The sequence below is a fragment of the Panthera tigris genome, chromosome B4, assembly GCF_018350195.1.
Source record: "Panthera tigris isolate Pti1 chromosome B4, P.tigris_Pti1_mat1.1, whole genome shotgun sequence".
In the NCBI taxonomy this organism is placed as follows: domain Eukaryota; kingdom Metazoa; phylum Chordata; class Mammalia; order Carnivora; family Felidae; genus Panthera; species Panthera tigris.
In genome coordinates this window covers 36309661-36324074 of record NC_056666.1, presented here as the reverse complement: position 1 = coordinate 36324074, position 14414 = coordinate 36309661, and the positions used below count along the sequence as shown (strand labels likewise).

Genomic DNA, 14414 nt, shown 5'->3' with positions numbered 1-14414 from the left:
CAAATAATAACCCTGCAGTGGTCTCTGAGTGTTCAAATGAAAAGAGGCTCATATCTCTCACTTTAAATCAAAAGCTAGAAATGATTAAGCTTAGTGAGAAAGGCATGTCCAAAGCTGAGATAGATTGAAAGCCAGACCTCTTGCACCAAACAGCCAAATTGTGAATGCAGAGGAAAAGTTCTTGAAGGAAACGAAAGGTTCTACTCTAGTGAACACACGAATGATAAGAAAGTTAAACAACCTTATTGCTCATATGGAGAAAGTATTAGTGGTCTGGATAGAAGATAAAACCAGCTACAATGTTCACTTAAGCTAAAGCCTAATCCAGCACAAGGCTCTAAGTCTCTTCAGTTCTGTGAAGGGTGAAAGAGGTGAGGAAGCTGCAGAAGAAAAGTTTGAACCAACAGAGGTTGGTTCATGAGGTTTAAGGAAAGAAGCCATTTCCATAACATAAAAGTGCAAGGTAAAAAAAAAAGAGCAGGTACTGATGGAGAAGGTGTAGCAAATTATCCAGAAGACCTAGTTAAGATCATTGATAAAGGTGACTCCACTAAACAACAGATTTTCAATGTAAATGAAACAACTTCCTTTTTTTTTATTGTTAATTAAAAAATTGTTAATGCTTATTTATTTTGAGAGAGAGAGCGAGAGCAAGAGCGAGAGAGTGCACAAGCAGAGGAGGGACAGGGAGAGAGGGAGACACAGAATCTGAAGCAGGCTCCAGGCTCTGAGCTGTCAGCACAGAGCCTGACGCAGAGCCCAAACCCACAAACTGTGAGATCATGACCTGAGCCGAAGTCAAATGCTTAACCAACTGAGCCACCCAGGCACCCCTATATGAAACAGCTTTCTATTGGAAGAAGAAACCATTTAGGACTTTCATAGCTAGAGGAGAAGTCAGTATCTGGCTTCAAAGCTTCAAAAGATAGGCTGGCTCTCTTGTTAGGGGCTAACTCAGCCGGTGACATTTAAGTTGAAGCCAGTGCTCATTTATCATTCCAAAAACTCCGAGGACCTTAAGAATTATGCTGATTCTACTCTGGCTGTGCTCTGTAAACAAAGCCTAGATGGCAGCGCATCTGTTTGCAGCATAGTTTACTGAATATTTTAAGCCCGCTTGTTGGGACCTGCTACAGAGAGAAAGCTTGCCTTAAAAATATGGCTGTTCAATTGACAATGCACCTGCTCACTGAAGAGCTCTAATGGAGATGTACAAAGAGATTATTGTTGTTTGCATGCATACTGACAAAATATTCATTCTGCAGCCCATGGATCAGGGAGTCATTTTGACTTTCAGGTATTATTATTTAAGAAATATATTTGTGAGGCTACAGCTGCCATAGATAGTGATTCCTATGAAAGATCTGGGCCACGTAAATTGAAAACCTTATGGAAAGGATTTGCCATTCCTGATGCCAGTAAGAACATTTGTGATTCATGGGAAGAAGTAAAAATATCAACCTGAACAGGAGTTTGGAAGAAGTTGATTCCAACCCTCTTGGATGACTGTGAGGGGTCCAAAACTTCAGTGGAAGAAGAGCTGCAAATGGAGTAGATATAGCAAGAGAACTAGAATCAGAAGTGGAGCATGAAGATGTGACTGAGCTTATTGAATCTTATGCTAAAACTTGAACATATGAGGAGTAGCTTCTTATAGAGGAGCAAAGTGAGTGGTTTCTTAAGATGGACTCTACTAGTGAAGATTGTTGAAATGACAACCAAGTATTTAGAATATTACATAATCTTAGTTGATAAAGTAGCAGCAGGGTTTGAGAGGGTGGACTCCATTAAATTTTTTTTAAATGTTTATTATTTAAAAACATTTTTTTAATGTTTATTTTTTGAGAGAGAGAGAGAGTGTGAACAGGGGAGGGGCAAAGAAAGAGGGAAACACAGAATCCGGAGCAGGCTCCAGGCTCTGAGCTGTCAGCACAGAGCCTGACGTGGGGCTCGAACCCACGAATTGTGAGATCATGACCTGAGCCAAAGTTGGATGCCCAGCCAACTGAGCCACCCAGGCGCCCGTATACTCTCAACTTTAAACAAAAGGGTGCAGACTGGAGGAGGAGACAGAGGAAAAATCATATTATAGGTACGAGCTATCTTTCTTTCACCTAAGTGGCCATAAAGGATATATTAATTTAGAAGCAAGACACCAGTTGCTAGACAGCAGTTTTCCTGCATATTTATCTTTATTAAATTCAACATCTGTAAAGACTGAGATTTTCAACTTCTCTGATTCTTTGTGAATAATGTCTAAATCTTCCATTGTCTTCAGGATTCAAAAATTTCCTCTATGGAGCGTGGACTCCGAGACTTGGAAGAGGAAATTCAAATGCTGAAATCAAATGGAGCCTTGAGTACTGAAGAACGGGAGGAAGAAATGAAACAAATGGAGGTCTATCGGAGCCATTCTAAATTTATGAAAAATAAGGTAATGGTGTGTGATACTGTAATTTTTAAAAGAGGTTTGAGAAGTTGATACATATTTCTGTTTCCTTAGTGATGATGAAGAGCTTCACATTGTTTTATCAAACTTCAGGGAAGAAGACTTATAATTCTTTCGAATTGAACTTTCCCAGAATTAAAGTTAGAATTACTGATAAATAGTTATTTCAAGTTTTCCCTTAAAAGAAAATTATTCATCGTATAATGCTGATATGTATTGTCACAGTTTAACATTTGTATCTGTTAGTACTTCAGAGGTGATTCAATAAATTCCATCAAATTGAGTTTTTCTCAGAACATGAGACACCAAGTTCTTTACCTCTTGTGTAGTTGTATTTTAATAGTCAAACCCTGAGAGGCTGAACCCAGTCCCCCTACCTTTTTTTTTTTTTTTTTTCCCTGAAATGGCTTAAATCATGTTTTCCCTTCAAATACAGTTACATAAAAAGGAAGGCCCTTTGGTCCGTTCCCTAGAAAAGATCCATTTGTATCAGGTTTATTGTTTCCCATGTGTACTTCTGATATATCTATAGTAGGATACCTACCAGAGAGACATGTCAGTTCATATGTATTAACTAGGCACAATATTTTTTCCTTAGATCCAAAGCCATTTAGTTTGATTCTATACCTATTTAGGCAAATTGGAAGATCTAGTTTATTACGGCTATCAATTTGCTAGGTTTGTTTTGGTTTAATTAAAAATCTAATTGTGATGATAAAATATTAGCTAGAAAATAAATACCTCCTGCATCCCAATTGTATTAGTTCGCCAGTTTCTCAGAACAGAAAACTATAAGAATGATACACCATTATTCTAACTCCCTCTCTGGTTTCTAGTTTCTTGCTGTGGTATCCATACCTGGCATAAAAGTCTGTAAAATATTCCTTTATTATTTTAAGAATCTGTTATCAGTGACTATTGACAATTTATGTTAATTTTAGAACTTAACAATTCACATATCCAACTTTCTGTTAGTTTGTATTTTTCACGCTAATTTGAGAACAAAATATGCTACAGTATAATTTCTGCTTTCCATTTGCTGATGGGCACATTTGAGTCCATTTAAAAAATCCTGTGAATGAAAATAGAGAATCATCTAGGGTGCTTTGAAGAGGGAATTAAGGGAACAGATTTGATTGTGTTATTTAAATTATTGTCATTTCCAGTTACTGCTCTGGCTGAAAAGCAGATAATACCTAAATTGACACATAAGTGAAAAAGAATAACAATGTCGTGACAGGTAGAACAACTGAAGGAGGAGCTAAGTTCGAAAGAGGCTCAAGGGGAGGAGCTGAAAAAGAGAGCGGCTGGTCTTCAGGCTGAGGTCTTTGCCGTAAGATTTACTCTTTGTGAGCAGTGATCCCACAGTGGGACCCTGCTGGCTCTGGCTTCTGGGTGGCTTATACTTTCATTCTCTTTGGTTGGCAGCTTTGCCCAATACTAGCACTAACCAGCCTGCTCTGCTCTTTAACCGACTCATGTTCACCAGTTTGACCCATATGTCACTTTGTGTGCAGTGAGCCTTCACATGTTCTGGAAGCCCTATATCTGGTTCTTTATTGTTGCTTTTGTCACTGTATGGATTGTACTTCAAAATTTGTTTTTTCTTAAGTCCTTTCCTTTTGTAGATACTTGCTGTTTATATGAATGATGATCTCTCTTCTTTGGTATAAGAGTATGTAGATATTCTAGGTTGTAGTGTTTATCTGAATTTAAAATTCTTTTTTTTAAAAGTGAGGTATAATTGATACATGTACAACATAATGATTTGAGATCTGTCTATCTATCTGACCTCTACAGTAAGTCTAGTTAACATCCTACATAGTACCCATGCATAGTTACAATTTTATTTTCTTCTTGTGATGAGAACTTTTAATATCGACTCTCGTAGAATTTGAAATTCTTGAGTAAAGTGCTTTAACTTCATATGTATTATCTTTAAGTCACCATTAGGTGATTTTACAACAGATGTTACTTTTTTTAGAACAGATATATAGAAAGTGATTTGCTTAGAGTTATCTAGTAAATTAGAATTAGCATGAAACATACTTTAAGTGTCTAAATCTAGTTTAATCTTGTGTTTAAAGAACTTAAATTCCATTTCAAAATACAATAAAAAAATAATAAAGTAGCTAACATGTAAGTAAGCATTTATAACCTGCTAAGGTAGGTATATTATCACCCCCAAATTATAGATGAGGAAACTGAGGTAACAGAGTGGTGCTTAGGAAATATAACTAGTGCCTGAAACCAGTATCGCACTGTATGTTAACTAAAATTTAAATTAAAAAAAAATATATAGTTAGTAAGGGGCAGAGTTTGGTTTTTATGTAAGCAGTCTGATTCCAGAACCCGTGCTGGTAAGCTCTTCAGTCTACTTACTGCTCTGTGGCTAGGCCATGTGCACATATGTCACACAAATGTCAGGAAAAACTGCTCCTGAAAGTAATTGTGGGATAAGACAGGAATGCAGCATTATTAAAACAAAACCAAACAAAACAAAACTTGTGCTAATTTGATATTTTTGCTATTTATGGACCACTTTATAATACAGATAATAAAGTGACATATTTTGTCTAAAAGGGACTAGGTTTTTGTAAACCAAAAACAAAAACTTTGGTTTTGGTTTACAGTAACTGTATTATCTAGAGGAGTAGTTGATCTATAACTTTACTTTTTTTTTTTCCTTACCTATTATAAATATTTCTTTGTTATACCAAACAGGATAAGCACATTCCATACATTATTTTATTTAATGTCTAAATACAGTAACATTAGTTTACTTGCTCCATTTTACTGATTAGGAAAACAAGACTTAGAGAGGTAATTACTCAAAGACACACTTATCCTCAGGTGTGATTGCAAAGCCTTGTGCTCCTAACTTTTATGGAAAATGTGTGCTTCTAAACTCTGCTTTCCATTTAGAATATTTTCTTCCTTTTTCATTCTTTATGGTCAATATAGTAATATTTGAAGATTATTTAAAAATGTAGATGCTGAGGAAACAAGGATTTTATATTTATTTTTAATCACATGATTGGAAGTAGTTGGAAATTTGAGTAATCTTTAAGCCGTAATAGTTCTTTAGCTGAGGAAGTGATAAAATTTTAAACATTTCTCCTAATCAATTCATACCATAAGTGTATTTTTAGTGCAACCTGTATGTTAAGGATAGAAAAATACTAATATGTGTTTTTTGTTAGGAAAGGGATGTCATGAAAGATGCCACAGCATTACAGTATGTGGTAACTCAGGGTACATCTGTATATTACAGGATGAAGATAGCTGCCATTTACAATTATCTTCCACTGACATTCTTAGTATCCTATAGTAGTTTGCATACAATAAACATATAGAAATATTTGTTGAATGAATGAATAATTAATTAAATCTGCAAATAGAATTTTCATGCATATGAGAAAAGGCTTGTCTTGTTGCTAAGCAAGAAGAGTAAATTAGAAATTAATTTTTAGTGCTCCTTAAAGTCTAATTTTAATTTATTTTTTATTTTTAAAATATTTTTATTTATTTTTGAGAGAGAGAGAGAGAGACAAAGCATGAGCAGGGGAGGGGCAGAGAGAGAGAGAGAGACATAGAATCTGAAGCAGGCCCCAGGCTCTGAGCTGTCAGCACAGAGCTTGACATGGAGCTCAAATTCATGAACTGCAAAATCATGATCTGGGTTGAAGTCAGTCACTTAACTACCTGAGCCACCCAGGCGTCCCAAAAGTCTAATTTTAATTAAAGTAATATTTATTTCACACTTCCTCATGTGAAATTGTTCTCAAAATTGTCCTTTATACCTCAGATTATTATAGTACAGATTCTGTAGATGTAAAAAAATACAAAGTACTTTTCGTTTCATCAGTAATGCTGAAATAAATTATGGACTTCTTATGGGATTTATACTTCTGGTCATTAATCTGTTAGTGCACAGCTAGCTACCTTGCTAGGCACTAGACAGAATGTAAAAGCAATTCTGATTTTTGTTTATTTGTTGTACATTTACAATAAGAGCCTATTTAGAAAATTCTTAGATGTAAATGAGATGTTTGAAATAAAAATTTTTTAAAGTTAAGATGAGAAATTTATGGGAGAATGAATGGATGCCTCTTGACTTACGGATTTTCTGTCAGATAATTCAGATTCAAATTACACATGTAGATTCTTATGGCTGAGCTTTTATGCATTTAAGTCATATACTTTTATCCACCTAGTTCATACGACATGTTGTAGATGATAGAACTTTGTTGGTGGAATCTTTTTTTAGGTCAGTATCTCTAACTCCTCAAAATTATGTGATTTCTAAAAGGCACAGGTTTATAATGCCTTAAAACACTAATGGTGGCTTTTTAAGATAAGGATTTTATGTAAACTTTTGTTTGTGAATGAAAAAATAAAAAGTATACTAGCAGCAGCTTTCAAATTTCGCTTTAAATGGCAATGCTAGGAGGTTTTCTTTTTTCCTTCTGTTTTACATCTACACTAATCCTGCTTTATGTTTTAAGAGGTCTGACTTAATAAAATGAAAACTGATCAGCACAATAGTATTCAGGTGCTGCCTGCTATCTCATAGTAGTCTAATTGGGATTTTTCTCTGTCTATTCTTTTTCTAAGAGATTTTGAAGAGTATTTAGGAAACACAATAATTGAAAACTGGGATATCCCTATTTGTTGAAAACCTGTTGTTTTTTTTTTTTTTTTTTTTTTTTTTGTTGTTGTTGTTGTTTTTTGTGGTGGGTGGTTATCCAAGATTAGGTGATACAAAAAGATAAATTGTGTTTTGTCATAAAACTAATGCTATAGTTAGTATTTTGTGACTCAGATCTGTCAAAAAGATTCAGATCAGAGGTGATTGTTTCATTTCTTTTTTACTTACAATGTTCTGTTTTTTCCTCTAGATTGGTCAGGTGAAGCAGGAGCTGTCCAGAAAGGACACAGAACTACTAGCCCTACAGACAAAGCTAGAAACACTCACAAACCAGTTTTCAGACAGTAAGCAACACATTGAAGTGCTGAAGGAGTCCTTGACTGCTAAAGAACAAAGGGCTGCCATCCTACAGACCGAGGTAAAATGAATTCTGGAATTTTCAGGGAGCCAATTCCTTGGCACCTTTACCTGTGCTGTTTTTGTTAGATTTGGGAGATATGAATAATGTAATGATTAATTCTTTAGCAGTGTGATCAGTTACTGTAGTAAAAATGTAACTATCTTGTTTCAGTTCTTAGATCTAATAAATTAAATCTGGTGCAGTTTGTGTATGTTTTTAATTCTTTAGACGTTCCCTAAGTTTGTGCTTCTAACATTATGAAATGTAACGGTAGTTGTTAAAAAGAAATCTAAATGAGTATTTTGTTCTGACCCATGTGAATTTTCTAGTCGTGAATGACAGTGACCTTGGTTACCCTGTGTTTAGATTATTAAGTGTTCTTAATTTTTGATATAATGAATAGCTTTATGTAGGCAAACTGCAGAATCTAGAAGTGTTTTAGATAGATCTTGTTTTGAATCATAGATTGTTAGATGATGTGCCTTCGTATCCTGTGTGAAAATCAAGTTATTATTTTTAGAGATCTTAGATTATTCAGTTTTTCAGCCCTGATTTTAGGTAGGAATACCCTAAATAATTCCATACAGATGAGAATCTGTCATAATTGTAATGATCAAAGAGAAGGAATTCATGATGTTATTTTGATTTACTATCTTAAATATTTTTTTAAAGATATAGTGAAATAGGGAATTTAGGTAGAAATAGGTAAGTAGTTCTGCTTTATAGAAGAAAAGGCATACAATGTGGATTAGTTTTTTTCTTTTCATTTAAAGAACCAGATAAGTAAATAAGGGCATAGTTAGAGAAAAGGGAAAAGAGGAATTAGGAGTAAAAAGAAGGTATAAAAACATAGACCCAGAAGATTGAGAATCTTCAAGTGAGGAGGAATGGGTAAATGGCCAAAACTCTTTCATGTAATATTTTATTTTTGTACAGTTTGGGACTTTGCTGAAAATGAGGGATTTGGATGATATGTTTGTAATTTTCCTTATAACCTATACTGTTTCTATTTCAGTCATGTCTCATGTTATCATGATAACTTCATTTTCCCTCACAGGGATATTTTGGATAAAATTAGATTTTGGCTGCAGGGCCATAGTTTGAAATTCAGCTTTACCACTTATTCTCAGGTACATGATCCTGGGTTATTTAACTTCATTGTGCTTCACTTTCCCCACATCTGTAAGATGACAAGAGTAGGAGTGTCTGCCTCATCAGCCTAGTGCCTGGCACGCAATAAAATCTTTGTCTATTCGTTATTGTCATCATCATAGCTATTGTAATAAAATCAGCTAATATATAATCTCTGAAAATATTAAGAGAACACAGTTGGTTTTCTCTTCATTGGCATAAAGTTTGTTTAAAAGATATGCAATTTCATATGTTTATTTAGCTAATTTTATGTTCATCCAGGGAATTACAAATATAAAATTATCTGGAAAATGTTACCTGCAAAATTACTAATGGCTTTATTAGAATTTTTCACCCCAGTAACTGGTGTGCATGCAGTACTGCAAAAAGGTCAGAAGAGGGTGCCAGTGTTTTAGAGGTGAGCCTATGTCCAAGTTTACTACTGTGATAGCATTGGCTGGTGGTGGCAGGTGTGTGAATCAGAGAACCAGGCAGTTGGTTAATGATAATGCAAACATTTAAAAGCTTGTCACAGTCGATAATAAATTACTTTTTCCTCTTGGCAATCCATCCTTTTCTTTGTACCCCTCTCAAATAATGTTCTTATTCGCTAGGTCTCACACAGATGGGCTTGTGATTGATTTCTTGTACCATAGAGACTAAAGACTATTTGTGGTCATTCTTGAATGGTTCTTATATTTGTTTTTAGCCATTATGGAAGTAACTGAGTTTCAGTGATTACCCCTATAAGTTACTAGGACAAATTGCTCAAATATGACTATCTCATCCAAAAGGATGACAGTGTAAAAGCTAATGTCCTTTTGAATCTAGGATGATTATATGAATGTGATAAGCCTATTTGTTAGCATGTACTTTTTTTCTCAAATTACTTTGGTGACATTTGACCAGGGTCACTTTTTCCAAAGCATCTTTCTCATGAGAGCCCAATAAAAGGCAGTTTGAACCAGCTCTTTGAACAAATTCTCATATATTTTCTGTAATTTGCTCTTAACTGATCTAGTTCTCATTTCTTCAGCTGTCTTGGACTTTGATCTAATGCTCACATCACTAAGCGTGTGTGAAAAAGAACATGGATCAAGGAGTTTTTAAAAATCCTTAAAGTAAAATGGGGATATGGGAAAGGACCTGATTTTTTTCTTTTCTTTTTTTTTTTTCCTGTTCATGGTCCAGGGAATGAGGCCCTCTTGTGATGGGCAGTGTACAATATATATAGTATCTCTGGAATTGCTCCTGTTTTATGAACATCTCTTCTAATCTGTTAACCTTCACAGAAGTGGTCTGGATCTAGTAACATAGTGGTTAAAACCATGGGCTTTGGAGTCAGACCTAAATTTGAAATGCAACTGTCTGTGTTCATTAGTTATGTGATGTTGGATGAATTACTTTACCTCTTTAATCCTTTATTTCCTCATCTGTAAATGAGGATAATGATAGTACCAGCTTCCTAAGGTTTTTGTGGCTAGAATAGATGTTTAATTATGTAGCTCTCCTCTGAATTTAGAGGGAATTATTAAATGCCAGTGGATTTCAAATATTTTTAAATATTTATAAGCACTTTTATTTGATCTCTGTTGTTTTATGTGATCCTCACATTAATGGTATGGATTAGGTAAGATAAGGATTGTTGTTTTTATTGTTGAGAGTTACATGAAGTTTTAAATTAGCACATTACTTTTGATTGGCACTTGGGGCCACTCTCACTAATACCCTGGGACTTTCAGGAAATTATAATATAATATTTTCAATAATTTTTCTATTTTATGCCCACTTTCTTGTTTCTAAGTCTTGATGACATACCGTGGACTTTACAATGAATTTATTTTGTTTGAGTTCTCAATGAGCAGAGCTGATTTTATCAGTATGTTAAAATAATGGAAGCCTTATTGCCTCAAAGCAGTACAATTTTTTTGTTTTCCAGAACATTTAATTTTAGAATTCTATTTATTTTTTATTTTTTTAATGTTTATTTTGAGAGAGAGAAAGAGAGTATGCCCATACACACAAGCGGGGTAGGGGCAGAGAGAGAGAGAGAGAGAGAGAGAGAGAGAGAGAGAGAGAGAGGGAGAGAATCCCAAGCAGGCTCCATGCTCAGTGCAGAGCTTGATCTCATAAACTCTGAGATCATGACCTGAGCCAAAATCAAATATCAGATGACACCCAGGTGTCCCTAGAGTTCTGTTTATTACAGGTGAATGGTATCATCCATTTCTTACTGACAGTTTATAGGAAGTGACTTTTCTTTCATAGTTGGTCAGAGACTCAGCATCCAGCACAAAGTAAAGAACTGCCCAGGCTCTAGCATGTTTAGGCACTGGAGCTTAGGCATTGTTGTTTGACATGTACCTTCTGCTTGCATTCCCAACCAAGCACCCCAATATGCTGTGCTCTTCAAACTAGAGTTTTGACTTCCCCAGTATATTTAGAGTTAGTAATACACCCTTAGGGCTAGAGTGCATTTGAGAGATAATCTAGTTAAAAAACATATTTGATAATACCTAACATTAAATGCTTTCTGCATATCATGCAGGGGTGTATACTTTCTTTCATTTTCTTAGTTAGCATTACAGTAATCTTCTAGCAAATAAGAATTGTCATAATGCTTTATAGGTGGCACACTGAAGCTTGGAGAGATGGAGGTTACATGACTTACTGCCTGGGATTCAGAGTCTGATCAATTGAAACTCCGAAACTTATGTTCTTGATCATAATGCTATAATGCCTCCTTGTGTGGAATCTGAATATATGTGTATATATGAAACAACTCAGAATAAAGGAGGATTTGGCATCATGTGGTGGTTTGGGATATTTTTCAGTGACTGTTTCTCTCCCAGTGTTCTAGGTGGATCATTGTTCCATTACCATTGTGAGCAGTGTTTAGCCAGGTATGAGTCATGGGGTAGTGGTGGGGGCAGGTACTGCAGTATAACATTGGTGTGGTATTCAAGTGAGCTTGTGAAGATGGCCTGTCTAGCTTCTGAGTGCCCCTTCTTCCTTCTCATTCTCTCTATACCTGAGTAGAAGATCATTTTAGAGAAAGAGTGTTGGCAGAGTAGAGGTACATATTACTATACCAGAGGCTTTCAGATCTGGGGGGCTTCCTGCCACCACCACCAGTCTTCCAACTCCAGTGGTGAATTAGCACCATTCACAGTGGTGAACGTGTCTTGTTTGTGGAGATGCTAATAATGATAAACTTGAGAAAATGCCAGGAAAACATAAGTGTTAAGTATTGCTGTTAATATACTAGGAGAATAAAAACAGTGTATAAATTTCAAATCTTCAGTATAAAATTTAGTCTATCTAGTGGAGAATAGAAAAGAATGAGGCAGTGAGGATGGGGAGAAACAAGATGGTATGTAGACACCAAAAATGTTGGCCAAAATTGTATGAATATGGGAAAGGCAATATATGCAATGAGTTAAACGTAGATTAAAATACAGACCTCGAGGTGCCTGGGTGGCTCAGTCAGTTAAGCATCCAACTCTTGGTTTCAGCTCAGGTCATGATCTCACAGTTCGTGGGTTCAAGCTCTGCATCAGGCTCTGTGCTGTCAGCGTGGAGCCTGCTTGGTATTCTCTATCTCCCTCCCTATCACTCCCCGCCCCCCCCCCGCTTGCACTGTCTCCCTCTCTCTCTCTCAAAATAAATAAATAAACTTAAAGAAATAAATAAACTTAAAAAAATACAGACCTCAATTGGGCTAAAAAATAAGATACAGAAATATCTTGTCAATAAGAGTTAAGCATAAAACAAAAAATAGCAGAATTAAAAATAAAAAATAGATAAAATTTAAAAAATAAAAGGTTTATCAAGAAAATATGCCCTCCCACTTATTTTAACATTAATTAAATTATCTTTTAAGGCAAAGAAGTTATAAAGCACAAAGAGCGATGTTATGTACTGATAAAAAGAGCAGTAGATTAAGAAAATAAGATGATTGTGAACATTTATGCATCCAACAACATTGCCTTTAAGTGTGTAAAACAACAGTGGTGAGAAATAGATGAAACCAACAGTTGCAGTTGCTCATTAGTACAGATTGCTTTCAGAACTTGATCAAAGAAACAAAAGTAAAAAACAATTCCGAAAATTTCAATAACATTAATAAGCTCAAATAGGTATTCTGTAAAATATTGCACTAACAAATACAGAAAACACTTTTTAAGAACTTCTTGAATAGTCATAAAAATCAAATGTGTTAGGCCACAGAGGATACGTCAAAATTCCCAAGAATTAAAGTCACCTGGACTGTGTTCTTTGACGCCAATGTAGCAGAATTAGAAATCAGTAATGAAGGGGCATCTGGGTGGCTCAGTTGGTTGAATGTCCGACTTTGGTTCATGTCATGATCTCATGGTTCATGAGGTCAAGCCCACATCTGGCTCTGTGCTGACAGCTCAGAGCCTGGAGTCTGCTTTGGATTCTGTGGTTCCCTCTCTTTGTGCCCCTTGCCTACTCACACACTCTCTCTCAAAAATAAATTAAAAAAAAAATCAGTAATGAAGAATTGCACCATAAATAAATTTGGAATCTGAAAATGTAGTACTTTTAGTATAATCGACACATAATGTTACATTAAGTTTCAGGTGTACAACTCAGTGATTTGTTTATATGTTATGCTGTGTCCACCACAAGTATAGTTACCATCTGTTCCATTATGTTGCTGTTACAATATCATTGTATTCATTATGCTGTGCATTTATTCCTGTGACTTACTTATTCCATATTTAGAAGCCTGTACCTCCCACTCCCCTTCACCCAATTTGCCTAACCCCCCACTCCCCTGCCCTCTGGCAACCATCAGTTTGTCTTCTGTATTTATAGGCCTGATTGTGCTTTTTTTATTTATTCATTTTTTTGTTTTTAAATGTCACTTAGGAGTGGAATCATATGGTATTTGTCTTTCTCAGTCTGACTTACTTCACTTAGCATAGTATTCTCTAGGCCCATTCGTATTGTCTCAAATGGCAAGATCTCATCCTTTTTATGGCTGTGTAATATTTCATTGTATACATATCATGTTTTCCTTATCCATTTGTCTATTGATGGACACTTAGATTACTTCCATATCTGGGCTTTTGGAAATAATGCTGCAGTAAACATAGGGGTGCATGTATCTTTTTGAATTAGTGTTGAAAATATACTACTTAATGACCATGGGTTGAAGGAGACTGGAACAGAAAGCAAAAGAAAATCTGTGGGGTACAACTAATCCTCTAGTATCTAGAGGTAAATGTCTAGTTTTTATGTTTATTGGAAAATAATAAAGAATAAATGCAAATAAGCTAAGTATATAAGTCTGGAAACTAGGAAAAAAATAACAAAACCAAAGAAACAGTAAAATGGAGGGTAACAGATACTAAGTAAGCAATCAGTAGAGGATAAAATAAACTAAGTGTTGTTTTAAAAAGGCTAATCAGATAGGAATGTCTCTTACAGAATGATAAAGAAGTAACTACTAGCACCATACAATTTAAAAATAATAAAAGACATTTATAAGCAATTATATTCTGATAAGCTTATAAAGACAGAACAAAAGAATACATTTCTGGAAAATATGACAAAGTAGGTTCAAGAATTAATAGAAAACATGAACAGTAATCATTATAGAAAATTAAAATGGTATTCAGCCTCAACCCTATCTCCTTCTAAATCCTGTGACTCGGCTTGCCAGGAGAACTTTATAAAACATTAAAAAATAATCATTTTTTATATTTAATGTTTTCCAAAAAGTAGAAGAAGCAAGAAAGCCCAAGACTCTA

General features: G+C 35.0%; 1 protein-coding gene across 9 annotated transcripts in view; it reads left to right on the top strand.

The window, feature by feature from the left end:
* The window catches only part of ERC1 (ELKS/RAB6-interacting/CAST family member 1), a 509181-nt gene that overhangs the window by 115015 nt on the left and 379752 nt on the right, over positions 1-14414 (top strand). For 6 of the 9 annotated variants that reach the window (XM_042991509.1, XM_042991507.1, XM_042991511.1 and 3 more), the window contains exons 5-7: positions 2279-2434; positions 3690-3773; positions 7351-7518. In XM_042991509.1, the coding sequence (XP_042847443.1) occupies positions 2279-2434; positions 3690-3773; positions 7351-7518 (408 nt within the window). The remainder of the gene's footprint in view (positions 1-2278; positions 2435-3689; positions 3774-7350; positions 7519-14414) is intronic. The other 3 variants (XM_042991508.1, XM_042991515.1, XM_042991514.1) reach the window with 1 other exon arrangement.